Source organism: Paroedura picta, chromosome 1 (assembly GCF_049243985.1).
Source record: "Paroedura picta isolate Pp20150507F chromosome 1, Ppicta_v3.0, whole genome shotgun sequence".
Classification (NCBI taxonomy): domain Eukaryota; kingdom Metazoa; phylum Chordata; class Lepidosauria; order Squamata; family Gekkonidae; genus Paroedura; species Paroedura picta.
This window is the reverse complement of record NC_135369.1, coordinates 80,829,741-80,845,478: the sequence shown is the minus strand read 5'-3', so window position 1 is coordinate 80,845,478 and position 15,738 is coordinate 80,829,741. Positions and strand designations below refer to the sequence as shown.

At 40.4% G+C, this 15,738-nt stretch overlaps 1 protein-coding gene across 9 annotated transcripts in view; it reads right to left on the bottom strand.

The window, feature by feature from the left end:
- Window positions 1-15,738, bottom strand: part of PLD5 (phospholipase D family member 5) — a 143,456-nt gene that overhangs the window by 9,822 nt on the left and 117,896 nt on the right. For all 9 annotated transcript variants that reach the window (XM_077344833.1, XM_077344881.1, XM_077344862.1 and 6 more), the window contains 3 exons: window positions 8,251-8,390; window positions 5,049-5,214; window positions 820-934 (listed from right to left, as the gene is read on the bottom strand). In XM_077344833.1, the coding sequence (XP_077200948.1) occupies window positions 820-934; window positions 5,049-5,214; window positions 8,251-8,390 (421 nt within the window). The remainder of the gene's footprint in view (window positions 1-819; window positions 935-5,048; window positions 5,215-8,250; window positions 8,391-15,738) is intronic.

Sequence of the window (15,738 nt, the reverse complement as noted above, 5' to 3'; positions counted from 1 at the left end):
TGTTAAGGTGGGAATGTAAGAAGGCAAGACAGTATTGGGAGAATATACTTGAGGAATTTAAAAAATGTTAAAATTTAATTTTGAAAAAAACAACAACCCAGAGTTATTTCTGTTGAACTTTTTGGAGGGCAGGGTCCATAAGGATCTTAGAGTTTTATTTATGTATGTGACTTCTGCAGCTAGAATTGTTTTTGCTTCTAAGTGGAAGAGCCCTGATATTCCCTCGACCAAAGAGTGCTTAAGGAAATTGGTGGACTATGCTGAAGTTGCCAAATTGTCTGCCATCTACAAAGATCCAAATCTTGTAAAATATGTAAAGCAATGGTCATTGTTTTGGAACTATATGAAAAAAATCTATCCAGACTTTGTGAAGATTTGTAAAATTTCACATAGTAACAACAGGTTTTAAGAATAAAGTTATGTCACAGATTTAGGGTTTCCTATTTCATTTGTTGTATGAGCCTCTTGTGGCGCAGAGTGGTAAGGCAGCCGCCTGAAAGCTTTGCTCATGAGGTTGGGAGTTCGATCCCAGCAGCCGGCTCAAGGTTGACTCAGCCTTCCATCCTTCCGAGGTCGGTAAAATGAGTACCCAGCTTGCTGGGGGGTAAACGGTCATGACTGGGGAAGGCACTGGCAAACCACCCCGTATTGAGTCTGCCATGAAAACGCTAGAGGGCGTCACCCCAAGGGTCAGACATGACTCGGTGCTTGCACAGGGGATACCTTTACCTTTACCTTATTTCATTTGTTAGGGTTAGGAGAGAAGTCTTTAAAATATATTTGTATTTATTTGTGAAAACTGAATATTATTTTACTTACCAATATAAACACCTGTATCAGTCACTACATACTTATTGCGGTTGATTTTAAGAAGAGATGTATTTTTCTGTTCCTTGAAAAAGCAAGCACTTTCTTCTTCAAGATCAAAGAATTTCTGCATCAAAAGAGACCTAATTAGTGAGAGCCGTTCTCTTGGCAGCAGTGCAGAAGGGTAAAAAACATGATAATCTACAATTTCTCAAAAATGATAATAAAGAGCAGGAAGATTCAAGAAATACATTGGTTTATAATGGGGTTATATGAAAAACCATGTTGTAGAAGAAGAGTTGGTTCTTATATGCCGCTTTTCCCTACCTCTCCCCACAACAGACACCCTGTGAGGTGGGTGAGGCTGAGAGAACCCTGATATCACTGCCAGGTCAGAACAGTTTTATCAGTGCCGTTGCGAGCCCAAGGTCACCCAGCTGGCTGCATGTGGGGGAGCGCAGAATCGAACCTGGCATGCCAGATTAGAAGTCCGCACTCCTAACCACTATACCAAACTGGCTCTCTGTATTCAACTTTGTTTAGATACTGAGTCAATTCAGAAAGATTTCAAAGGAATTAATCTGTTTAATGCAACCCTGAGTCCACTAGGGGGAGTTAAAGAGTGGGGGCCCGCGTTGAAGACGGTGACTCGGCAGACAAGGGGGGCAGCCGGGGCAGGCTTCAGCACGGGCCTCGAAGTGGGCCTGCCACGAGCCCCGCACTGAAGACAGGGACTCGGGGGGGGGGGAGGGGGTTGGCCGGGAGCCTCTTTTCTCCCCAATGGAGAAAGGATCTCACTTGGTTTTCATTTTTATTCCTTGCCCTAAATAAAATATTTTTTGTGTCTTTCTCTTTCTTTCTCTTTCTATTACATTGCACATCAAAATGCTTCCTGTTCCAGAACAACAAGTAGCTGAACAAAGTTTGCAAATCTATCTTTCCCCAGTCTCCTTCCTAGCTCCTTCCACCAAGCCTTGCCTGTCATGGAAAGTCACATTTGGTAACATGAGGACTGAGCAGGCTACTTCCGTCCTTCTCTGAAACATCTTGGGCAGCGGCCAAACTCGGGGGTGGGCGAGGCCAGGGAGGCAGGGGGCCTCTCACCCACCCACTGCCCGCTAGCTCCCGCTGTATTTTGGGTACAGCGGTCTTAAATTCTAGTCACTAATAAAATAAAATGCTTGTTAAATAAGACGTTAGTTTCATTTTTGTGGTTTGTGCGGTATTCTAAATAGCAAACCTTGCCTGATCAAAACAAGGAAGCATTAATCTCAACTGTCATAAAGCCCACCATCCAAAGCAGCAATTCTCAGGGGAAATGATCTGTATGATTTAAAGGTATCTTTGGGAGATCGCTAGGCAATACCAGGCAATCCTAGCAAGACCGTAGAATCTATTTTCCCAGGGTCAGAAATGGCTGCCAGGGCAAGGGGAAACCTGGGGAGAAAGGAATTCTTGTTCAAGCTGTCTACAGTCCTTGCACTGGATCCAGATGTAGTAACTCTCGGCTAGGGATGCCAACTTCCAGGTAGGACTTGGGGACCCCATGGAATTACAGCTCATCTCCAGATGACACAGATCAGCTTCCCACCGAGGTCCCGGTACTCCTCAAGCACCATTCTCAGGTTTTCAGGAGTTGCACAACTTGGGTCTGGGAACCCTTCCCTCCACACTCTCATCAGATCCAGTCTGGGAAATTTCTGAGATTTGGGATGGAGCTTGGGGAGAACAGGGACCTCAATGGGGTACAATGTCATTTAGAATTCATTCTTCAAAATTCCCATCTACTGTCACCCCCACATGTCCTGGAGCTGCCAAACGCTCCAGTCAAATGCACACAGACCTGCTCTTGCAAAATTATTTTTGCAGCTCAACCTTTGGTTTCTTAACTTTTCTGGTTATGTTGGGTTTTGGTTTCCCTTTTTGGTTTTGCAGTAAACACAAAAGGACAGGTATTCATGATGAGATTGTTTTTTTACCCTCTTTACCCATGGATCCATCTCTGTGACAATCTATGTTCTCCAGAGCTCCCTATGCATCCAGAGGTAGAAAGATTCCATCTTGTATCAAAGCAATGAATCCTGTAACCCAGCATATCTTACGATAGGAAACCCTGAAGACAAGGGACCATTTGGAATGGTGTGGGATGTAGATGGGTAAGGAAGCTGTAATAGAAATGGCAAATCTGCAGAACCTGAGCTTCTGGAAAGGGTAGGAAGGAGGTTTGATCCATTCCAAAATAGCTTTATAGTACTTATTATTATATTAAGCGGTTTCTTCCTGCTTTAGGGCATAATTTTGGCAAAATTAAGTACTTTTAAGTCCCATTATTTCAACAGAAGTACTAAATTTGTACTGAATCTATCCCGTTTGATCTTCAGATTAATTTTGGATGGATTGTGCCCTAATTGGTTTTTCAGAAGTAATTACCATAATTTTCTGTCAAGGAACTTAATGAGATAAAAGTACATGAAGAACCAGAATGGCTCAAGAAAATATTGTTAGCAATTAAATTTGCAATATATTATATAACTGCATTCTATTAATGAAAATTAATATACTAGATTTTAAAAAATTAATACACTGGGTTTTTTAACATATGATAAATTCCACTTTTTTTCTAGATGGAACAAAAATTATGTGTGGGAGGTACTGAAGTGCTTGATAGTTACACTTTCAAAAACGAGAGAAATGGCAAAAAGCCGTAAAGAAACTTCAACGTGCATGTAATAATAATTTAAAATACTGTAAAAGGTATGCAGAAGATTTATTGAGAAAACAAAAAGTTTATGATCCAACACGTTTCTAGTTATTCCATCATCAAGGGAATGTACACTTGTCTTCTGCTTTGGGTACTTGGTTGACTATTTTTGCTTTGCTTTATCTGATAATTGGTTATTCTATATAATTTCTTGGCTGCTTTAATTGTAAGTTGCAGTAAAAATAGAAGTAGTTTTCCTTGAAGAAGTGCTGTATTGTGACTTAAATTAATAACAAGCAAAATCCATTCAACTATATGTATGCAGCATAAAATATATGCTGAGCTGACAAGATGAAAATCAAATTTTATTTCTTTTGGATTCTAACTGAAATTTCTAATTTCAATTTCCCTCAAACCAGGGACTACCAACCTGTTAGTGTTTGAAAAGCGGAGTGCTCTCCGGGGGACATAGGCAGACGTGTTCCCTCAGACCACTTGCCAGACTTTGGATAGCCTTAAAAACAATACTTTGAAGGGCATCTGGAATTCAACTGGCAACCAATGCAGCTGCCTCAGCACCGGCTGTATGTGGGTTCTCCAAGGTATTCTTATGAGAACCCTAGCAGCCACAGTTTCTGGGTCAGGGACAAGGGTAGGCCCACGTAGAGCAAGTTACAGAAGTCTAGCCTGACAGTGACCATCACATGGGTCACAGTGACCAGATGCCAGATAGGGTATTATTATCCCAGCTTGGCAAAGATGTTAAAATGCCAGTTGGGCTACTCTTGTGACCTGTACCTCCATAGAAAGGGAGGCAGTGATGATCACGCCAAAATTCCTGGTGGATTGTGTGACCTGAAGTTGTACTCCATCCTGCCAGGGCAAGTGCACTTCCTAAACTTGTCCTTTCCTACCTAGCCACAGGACCTCCATCTTGGAAGGGTTGCATTTCAGGTGACTCAGCTTAACCCAGACATCACTGCGTTGAAACATCTGGTAAATGTTTCTGGGGGGAGTCGGGTAGGCCATCCATCAGAAGGCAGAGCTGGGTCATCGGCATATTGATGGCAACTGAGGCCAAAGCTCTTGACCAGCTGGGACAAAGGGCACATAAAAATGTTGAACAGTGTGGGGAAGATCATCGCACCCTGTGGAACCCCACAGGGAAGTTAGTAACCTTGCTATTGTTCCTCCCCCATTGTCACCATCTTTCTGAGGTTCTGGAGGAAAGAGATCAGCCACTGTAAGGCTGACCCTCTAATTCCAGCCCTGGTGAGGCAGTGAACAAGAAGCTTATGATCTATCACAAATGCTGTTTAAGAAGGTAAAGTATATTCAATAGAGGTAGAATAGTACAGGACTAATCTTAAATATTTGATGCTAGTGTATATTGTACTGAGCTAACGGATAAGAAAATAATTATGTAATAGTGATTATTACATGTATTTCACATAGTTCTTTGAATTTGAATATAGTGTATTCACAAAACATTTGAACAACTTGGACAAAAATTAGTGAAGAAAAAAATAAGGATACTTACAACTTTCAAATTACAGCCAGAAAGTTCAGGACAAATTGCTTTAAGAGATGAAATAAAATTTAATGTAAGTGGATCAGTTTCTTTTGAATAACTTATGAGGAGTCGTACTCTAATCTTGCGTAAAATTAGCGCTTCTCTTATTTTCCCATCCAAATATGGCCAATACCTATGGGGAGAGAGAGAGAGAAAAAATTGATCGAAAAACTTAAAAATGCCAAGATTCCTTAAGTCAAAGAAAAGCTCATGAGGCTACAGGTGTCTATGAAGCCATAAGCAGATCACAAACCATCTGAAGAACAATCCACCTGTAGCAAGTGCAAGATCCAGGGGTCCACTGAATCATGTAATGGGCCACAAGGCAGAATTCTGAAGAAAGATACTGGGGGAGAATTCATCCTTCTACAGTGTGATGTGGCCCAGAAGCTCACTTCTTTTGGACATTGCAATGGGAGAAACAGAAATGCCAGTAAATACAGAAATGAGAGGCTACTCAACACCTTTCTCTGACTTTTGGACAATGTGCTAGCTGTAACTGGAAGGGTTGCCAAAGCATATTTTTCATGGTCCATATGATAACGGGATATTTTCATGTTCTCTTTAGTACCACCAAGCTTTAACTAGCAGAAAAGCTTAAACCTGCCAGAATCAAACCTGTAGTCATATAGTCCCTTCAACCCAAGGAATTCTTTTTTTTTTTTTGAAAACAAGGATTAAGCCTTTTAAAAATGTACAGTAAAAACAGGGTGTCAGGATTGTTAGAATCCCTGCCATAAATTAGCCTGAGTTCTTCCATGACAGTTATATTGCTTGGCGCCTGGTTGCTCCAGGTCCTGTAATCATGCTAACTAGTAGAAAGTGAAATATATGTTGTTGTAACTCTTATCATTTGTTGGGGCCTCTCGGCTGGGCCTGGCTTCGCTATCAACCGTGGAGAACAGTCAAGGCCATGAGAATGTATCACTGTTTTTAATTGCATGTGTCTCTTCTCTCCTTCTCCCCTCCCTTGGGAACTTTCAAGTTTTGGGCGGGAGAATTGTATTGATAAGAAGAAGCAAATCTGCCCTCAAGTCAGATTTGACTTCGCCAGTCTTGATGTTTGTAGTGCTTCTCAATAAAGCTTTCTTATTATTAAGAAGCTAGTTGTGAGTTCTTTCAACGTCTGACACAGGGTTTATTGAGAAAGTGGGAACTCTTGGGGTTTTCAAGTCAAAAGTCTTCAAAACTCTTCGCCAGCTGGTGATCATTAAAAGGCAGGAAATCAAGTATATATTTTGTCGCCCGTTAGCTAATTATCTGAAGAAATTTAAATTCAGCTGTGTTAACGAGAAACACTGGATTAAAATGATACTAAATGTGAGGGACACAGCAACTATTATAAAAGTAGCAAAGTTTTTACTGGCAATTTTAAATTAAAATCTTTTACGATAGATTTTACATCTGAAACTGTTTGGAATTTTCATTTTATGCTTTGCAATTTTTTGCCAATAAAGGTACTCTGAATCTGAATCTGAATCTATATATTGTCCTGTTGTTGTTGTTATGTGCGAAGTCGTGTCCGACCCATCGTGACCCCATGGACAATGATCCTGCGGCCTCCGTTTAGGGAGAACCCAGGTCTGACACAACACAGTTGAAGCTGAATGCTCATATTTGATTTTAAGTGACATAAGCATAAAGTGTGAATATATACGAAATATCAGCCTGAAAAAGATCTATGAACAGGTTTCTAAACCTTTATGATGAACAGTTTAATAAAACTTTTATTAACAAGTTAAAGTGGAGAGTCACAAAAGTTCCTTCTTCTCAGAGACAATTGCATCCAGTGACAGGAGTGAGATGCACACAGAAACATATTGGGAAATATATCTTTCCTAAATAGTGAAAACATCACAGCAGCTTACCATCAAAGTAATAATTAAAAATAATATATTTTAAATGATTAGAAAGCCAAAACAAAAAAACCTTAACACAACAGTTAGGGATATCAGACTGCCACCTGAGATTCCCAGGAGAATTTGGGGGGCAGAGATAGACATGCCAGCATCACACTGGCACACCATGTCATTTCCAGTAAAAACTGAAAGTGATGCCATGCTGAAATTGGAGGGGGGCATTCTAAAAATCAACAAAACTCTATTGTTAAACTGTAGAGTTTCTGGCTAATCCTAGAGGGCTTCCCCAACATTATGATCTCACTTCCAGTTTAAACCTTGCCATGAGAACAGTTCAGATTTAAAGGAAATTTTAGTCCCTCTAAAAGCACTCTGCAAAATAATGTGATTGAGGGGGCCAAACCAGTCTCCTAGAGCAGGGGTAGTCAACCTGTGGTCCTCCAGATGTTCATGGACTACAATTCCAATGAGCCCCTACCAGCATTTGCTGGGAGGGGCTCGTGGGAATTGTAGTCCATGAACATCTAGAGGACCACAGGTTGACTACCCCTGTCCTAGAGGACAGAACTGCACAATCTCACAGCCACACCAGGGAAGGCCCTTTCTAGATGGTCCATCAATCTCATCACTTTGCATTTGGATCGAGCTGCTGGGGCATGTTTGGCAACCAGCAAGAGCTTTGGGGGAAGGGATATGGGGGTTGCTGTGTCACATGTGCTGTGACATCATTTCCTAGGGGGAAATGATGTAATGTGATGTTGATCTAACACACAACCAAGTGTCACCCTGAGGTCAAGTCATGCCACATAAGAAGCTGGTGTTTTTAAAAACATTTTCCCCACTGCTGCTCCAAGCAGCGGTGGGCAACAAAGTTGCTGGCAGGTGGCCTCCTATCACAGTGGGGGACCTGGCAACTCTATCTGTGGCCAAAGAAAAAGAAAAGGAAGCCTATGTAGTTGTTAAAAACAAAGAGGAATTTGTGTGCTAGCAGAAAAAAACATTGTTTGTTAATCTAGCTTTCAGGCAGAAAAAAATAGGGCATATAGGCTTATTTTCCATGACTGAATGGCAACCATGCTCAGATGCCTCTTCTGTTTTAAAATGCCTACACAAATGTATCATTTAAAGCCATATAGTATACTTTACATACTCGAAAGCAATCTTACCAATTTCAGTTTCAGGGCAACCTTGAATCTCACATAAAGCCACTGAAACGTGCCCCTCTCTGCAGAAATGAAAGCATGCCTCTTTAAGAATTTATTCATCTTAGCAAATGACCACAAAAAGGTAGATTTCTGACATACACCAACCTTGTTTTGTTGTGGTCTTTGACAATAGGCAGGTACTCCATAGTAGCTACATACACAAATTCCCGGGCATCATCAATAACACTGTAGATAGCATCAATATCCAAGACTCTATCTTTAGGGCACAGAAGCTTTGGAGAAATCTGTATGTAAAGACAAAACCCTGTGTTTAAAAAGTTACTTTTTGCTTTTCTATTTTTCATCTTCTTTTAGTGTAGAATGAAGGAACAAAGCTATTCAACTTTGAAACCAATGAAAGCAAATTAGGTTGAGAAACTTATTCTACATTGGGTTCATGCTGGGTTCATGCCAAACTTTACAAGTAAGAGTAAAACTAACCAATACTGCATCCATTTCTGTAGTGTAAAACTGTAGTGATCTAAGAATTTTCTGAGAAATTAGAATCATAGAATCATAGAATCATAGAGTTGGAAGGGGCCATACAGGCCATCTAGTCCAACCCCCTGCTCAACGCAGGATCAGCCCAAAGCATCCTAAAGCATCCAAGAAAAGTGTGTATCCAACCTTTGCTTGAAGACTGCCAGTGAGATTAGACTTCTATAAAGTGTATACTCTTTAAAGCACACCCCTCTTTGTCTCCTTAGCATTGCTAAATAAAAAGCTGTTCAGATTATATCATTGTTAAGATCCATCCTTCTCAAATTAGTCCTTGTGGACTGAATGTCATAACCACATCGGCATGTTCGACAAGATAATTACAGTTATTGCTGCAAAGAGCCGCTGTTCTTTGTGAAACCTTCAAGTCCCACAGGCAGTGCAGATTGGCTAGGAATGTAGGAAACCAAGCACTCACTATGGAGTTTTTAAATTATCTTTCTAAGATCTATTCCCTTTCCCGTACCACATGCGTGCAGAAATTAGACTCAATCTGCCATGCAGCATGTAGGTGAAGTACAATAATAAAGAATTCAAATATAACAAATAACACCACTAAAGTCATTCCAATATCCTTGAAAGCAGGCATTCAGCAGCGTCCAAGACTTAACATAAAAAGTGCATCTTCTTTTGTAGTTATCAGCCATTCAGACTTAAGAATTTTCTGTAACTTAGCAACTTGATGAAAAGAATGCACCAAGATTGTATGGGTATGACCCAAAACAAGAAAAGGGTACTTAAGATACTAAATTTCCTACTATGAACAGATTTTATGATGTGATAATATAAACATAATGTGATTCTGAACCAGGAAAAGAATCCTTCTCTAGTGCTTCTAGCTGCAACCAATCTTCAAAAATTAATAGAATACAGGTTTTTATTACTATATTAGTTATTTATTTTGAGCCAGTGTAGTTTGCATAGACTCAAATTTTAAACATGGTTACAGGGATGTAAATCTCATTAAAATCAGTGGGTCTGTGTCAAAGGCACAGTTAATCGAATCTAATCAAAGGCAGACAGACTCACAACTAGGCTTCTGGATTAATAGAAAGCTTTATTGGAAATAGATCTGAACACTCCGACGTCTGTAGTCGAATCTAATCGATACATGGCAAGCAAGCAGTTATTAATGTATCCTTCCCGCCCAAATGCCCCCTCTTTCCCAGGGTAGAATTGCCCCCTCTCACAGGTGCCATCCTGGGCTTCCTGCCCGACTGTCTCTGGCTCTGCCGGCCTTGGGGGCCTTGGGGGACTGGCGCCCTCCCTTTCAGATAACAAAGTACAGAGCAACACTTGCAAGAAAGTGTCACAGCACGAAAGGGTACACAGAACAGTGTGAAATAGTTCAGGGTTGTAAAAAAGGTTACAAAAGGTTCTGCAAACAACACACATCAAACCAACATGGAGATTCTCTGGTCAATCACAAATCATGGCAGAGATCAGAGGGGCTGATCCTGACACTCTGATCCAGCTGAAATTAGTGGGGACTAAGTCTCACTGAAAGCAATGAGATTTGAATATCAGACCAAAGATACTAAGTGTTTGGGTGTCAACTGATGTCTTACTAGTTTCTCAAGATTAATCCAGTGAGAATCATATGCTCATAGCTTAACTCAGATGAAAAGTATGCATGTTATGCAAACCTGAATTTTTCAGAAACACATTTGTCAGTGGTTAAGGGCAGCAAATATAGCCTTATTTGTGGTCTAGCCTCTTCTTGTTGTAAAGGTAAAGGTATCCCCTGTGCAAGCACTGAGTCATGTCTGACTCTTGGGGTGACACCCTCTAGCGTTTTCATGGCAGACTCAATACGGGGTGGTTTGCCAGTGCTTTCCCCAGTCATTACCGTTTTACCCCCCCAGCAAGCTGGGTATTCATTTACCGACCTTGGAAGGATGGAAGGCTGAGTCAGCCTTGAGCTAGCTGCTGGGATCGAACTCCCAACCTCATGGGCATAGCTTTCAGACAGCCTTTCAGCCGCTTACCACTCTGCGGCACAAGAGACTCTTGTATTTTATCTTAATTGCTGAATATTTTTTTATTCTTTTAATTGTGCTGTTTGAATAGCGCTCTGTTCCTACCCTTTTGTTAGACACTTTGAGCCCCAATTCTGTGTGTTGGGAGGACAGCAGGGCTCAAATGTTTTAATGAAAAGGGGAATAGCTATATTCAGTATTATATACAGAATGCCAGCTGTCCTGAGTCAGAACCATACACACATATGGCTGGTCTTGTGATCTCTGACAGATGTAGACCAGGATTACAGCTTTCAGTCTGGAATATCTTTGTGTGCATCTGCCATAGTTATACACAAAGACTGCTAGATGGGGATCAATGGTAACTTTTGAATAGGGGAATATTTGATATATTTCTAACATTGGCATGTTGTCAAAAACTAAGCTTTTCATCAAGAATGTGAAAATAAAGTTTGTTCTTTTAAAAGTATGTTTTAGAAAAGAAGTTGATGTAAGGCTGGATTGCCTATTGAATTTTATTTATGATTATAAGACTTTACATCTATAAATGATAATTCTTTGCTAAATCAGTCCTTTTGAGTTCAGTTTTAGTTCACAAAAATCTTTGGAGAAATCAAACTGTCCATGTTAGTAATTAATGGCAGACACTTTCCCATTGTGAAATGAAATAATTAAAAGAGACTAGTTGCTTGCCCCATCCATCTCCACCCAAGTGTGGAAGCATCCCTGCAGGTGACAAGCTGTGCTGGCAAGTTATCATGTCCTGAGACCAGAGAGTTAAATTTGAAATTACATTACATATTACTGGCACCACACTACAGTCACATTGTCCAAAATAAAGTAAAATTAAAAGGAGAGGGGATTGTAAGGAATGTGGATATAATAATTGAATGAGATTAGCATGCATAGTGAGATTTTAAAAAATCTATGTCCTTGTTGAGTCCAGGGTATGCCATTGTTTTGAGTTTTGTAATAACCTTCATTTCTGTAATCTCCCCTTCTAGCCTGTTCTTGAAGTTCCTTTGCAATAAAATAGTTATTTTGAGGTCCCTTATTGAATGTTCTGGAAGGGTGAAGTGTTTTTCAGTCCTGTGCTTTTTGATGTCAGACTTATGTCCATTAATTCTTTGGTGGAGAGTTTGACCTTTTTGCCCTATGTAGAGAACAGAGGGGCATTGTTGGCATTTAATGGCATATACAATGTTAGACAATGAGCAAATGAATAAGCCTTTGATGGTGTGGGTGATGTTGTTAGTTCCAGTGATTATGCTATTGGAATGTATGTGGCAGCAAAGTTGGTATCTGGGTTTGTTGCAAGCTCTAGTACTAGTGTCCATGTTCAAATTATATGTTGCATTGTTGTGGGTGAGGAGTTGTTTGAGATTGCCACCAATTTACCTTTTCAAAACTTCATTGTCATAAAGGTGCCAATGGACTCAAACTTTGTTGAGAAATCATCTGCCAGTAAAATCCCTCCGAGCTCTTTGTTCTGCTGCTTCAGACCAACACAGCTACCCACGTGAATGTATGACTGGTTTGTAAATTTCATTTCATATTCTATTTTTTCTTGATAAAACTTGGCAAAAATATTGCCTTCTCTTCAGTTCAGTTCCATTTAATCAGATATTAGAAGCCAGTATAGCATTCCCAATGTACTCAATGAGGGAGATTCAAAAAACATCTAGACCTTGGGCCGTTCCGCATTCGTCCAAAATAGCACAATGGTTACTAATTGAAATCGCTACAGTTTTGCCATTATGCACAACGTTGTTGATAATCTGCAACACTCCTGAAACCGATCTGCAAAAAGCGCTTCGTTGTAGCGCTTTCAGGGAAATCCCAAAAAGTGGATTCACCCTCCGGAAAGCGCTACACTCCTGCAACCAATCTGCAACACTAGCGGGAAAGTTCTGTGTGTTACCATTGTTGCGGTTTCTGCAAAGTCCCCCTCCCTGGCTCTCTCCTCTGATCTTCCGGCGAAGCGATCGCCATTTTTTTTTCTCCAAGCGAGCGGAGATCAACGCACCAGCGAGCCTTCGTTTACCCAGCAAGGCTTCCCTGGCTGCAGCCCCTCTGTTTAAAGTCACCAAGCACAAGCCCGTTTGCTGGTTTATTTTCACTTTATTTTCACTTTATTTTCACACTGTTTTTGGCCGAAAATCGCGCCTGTGAAGGGGGGGGTTCACTCGGGGGGAGCGTGGCAACGATGAAACGGCAGCTCAAACACCACCTGCTAGCTGGATGGGTCTCTCCATTGCAACGAATCAACGCAGATTCGTTGCAACGGGTGTTTTTTTTTTTAACCTTCCTTAAAGGGAAAGGGGCTGTTTGAGAGCATGATAACGGCCGCCCATTGTCTGCTTGATGGCCAGGGGCGGGACACAGCTTAGCAATAGCGCTTCCTGGCTAGCGATTTTTGCAGAGACCGGAACCCTGTGGGAAACAATAGAAACACAACTGGGGGGTGTGGCTAAAGATGTCGTCCTGAGAGGGTGGCAGGGCATCTGCTCTGCTATCTCTGAAGCCTGACAGGGGTCAATTGTGCAAGCAATTGGCAGAAAAGAGGAGGGGTACGCAAACCCCACCTCACCTTTCTACCCAGGAAGTTCTTGGGGCCGTCTCCAATCCTTTAGGGAGTATATCTCCCTGGATTATAGGCTGTCAGCGTTCCAGGTCCAGAGGACGACTGCCATTTTCTACCTCGGACTTTCTTTTCTTTCTTTAATCTTAAAGTATCTGCTTCAACCCTACATGATGATTTACCACAAATGAACGCTTTGAACTGAGGGGAGGACATCGGCTGAGTTCCAAAACATCATTTACTGCAAGTATCTCTCGCTTTTTTTTTTCTCCGTCTCTCTTCCTGCATCAAAGCCCTTTGTTTCCCCCCTCCTCTTACTCTGCTCTGCCCAAAGCCACCTCGTTAAGAGGCAGGCTAATTCTCCTAACTAAGCAGAAGAAGGACTCAAATCAACTCGAATTAATTGGCAAAAGCTCTTATTGTAATTGTTTTGGTTTTCGAAGATAAGATAAGCTGTGAATGGGAAAATCTCACGAGAACTCTGTGCCAGCACGAGAATCTCTGCCTTCAATACGTCACATGCCTGTGCCGGAACATTAGAGGATAAAACAGAGGACCTCTACTGGCCACTTGTAAAATTGTTTGGGGCCGGTTTTTTTTTAAGTCAAAATCATGTCTATGTTAAAAAGATTGGCTCATCTAATAGAGATACAAACCCAAGATTACAAAGTATTTTTAGATGGATTGATCAAAAATATCTCCAAGGAGATCCAAGATGGCAAGGAAGAAGTCTTCAATAGGAATGATGGATCAATAACAGTGACTGATGACAGCTTTAAACAAGGTGGAAAACCAACAGCAGAAGAGAAATCTGAAATTCATATCTTCAAGGAGATCCAAGATGCCAAGGAAGACGTCTTTAACAGGAATAATGGATCAATAACAGTGGCTGATGACAGCTCTAAACAAGGTGGAAAACCAACAGTAGAAGAGAAATCTGAAATTCTGGAGACGGAAAATGGGATGCCGGAGTTCTGCAGCCCAGATAAGGACACCCTTTTTAAAAAGACATACAGCCATCTCAAAGCAACAGTGTACAAAAATCAATCAAAAGAAATATGGATCTGCAGTGAAAGTAACCGATTTAAAGGATCTCTCTGGGGGGGAAATTGTATTGATACTGGAGTCCAGGAGGTGCAACGGCCTCAAGATTTATCGATGCATATTCTGCGGGAAAGAGTACAACTGCACTTTCTACGCCAAAGGCCAATGGGACAGAATATAATTTTACGGGAACGACAAGATGTAGCAAGCCTCGAGATGAGACCCCCTTAAGAAGACCGAAAGCTCATATTGTTTTATGTTTAATGTTATACTGTATTCTATATTTCCATTTTTATGAAAAAGGGGAAGCAGTGTCTCTTTCTCTCTTGTTTTTTTTTTGTCTCTTTTCTTTTGTAGGCATATAGGTAATATAATCATTAGTGCTGAAAATGTAAAATGGGGTTCCCCCCCCCCTTATTTTTTCTTTCTTCTATTAGGGTATTGTCCTAGGACTAAAGCCTACACTGACTTGTAGAAAATGTTTAATGTTAAGCTTTCAACTTAAATCTGAAAATATATCTGTCAGGATGGTTCTTAGAATGGGTCAAGCATAAATTGTTTTGTAGATGTATCAGAACCAAGGATAAGGAGAAGCTATAGAAGACTGAAAGCTTATATTGTTCTATGTTTAATGTTAAGCATTTAATCTAAACCTGGAAATCTTATTATTCTCTGTATTAACAACATATACTGTATCCTACATTGCTATTTTTATGAAAAAGGGGAAGCAGTGCCTTTTTTCTCTCTTGTTTCTTTTTCTTAGTAGGCATATAGGTAATATAATCGTTAGCGTTGGAAATATAAAATGGGGCTTTCCCCCCTTATTATTATTTTTTTTTATTGGTGTATTGTTACAGGGCCAAAGCTCATATCGATCTGTAGAAAATGCAAAGCTTTCAACTTATACCTGTCAGGATGGCTCTTAGAATGGGTCAAGTATAAATGGTTTGTAGATGTATCTGTATTAAGGATAAGGAGAAATTATGAAATCCTTTTGTAATTTTTTTTCTTTGTACATCTTTAAGGCAAAGCCCTACTTTCCTCTCCCTTCATCAGGGTATTGATACAGGGCCAAAACTCATACTGTGCTATAAGAAATGTTTAATGTTAAGCATCTAACTCAAACCTAGAAATATCTGCTAGGATAGCTCTTAGATTGTATCAAGCAGTTAATGTGAGGTCTACGATCTCACAAGTAAGTTGATTAATAATAACTTTTCTTTTGTATATCTAAACAGGCCTTTTTTTTTAATGTAGTGGAAATGTGGATGGCTCTTAGACTCATGGCTCTTAGAGTTTTGGGCAAAAGTTTATATCACTGTGGAGTCAATGTGGGGTCGTATATTCTTAAATGATGATTATATTTCTATCTTTATGAAAATAAAAAAAATTATTATAAAAAAAAGAAACACAACTGGATTCCACTACAAAGGCAGGTATGCGTTATGCCGAATGCCACTATTTAAAATGGCGATTTTTCGTTCAGCAAAC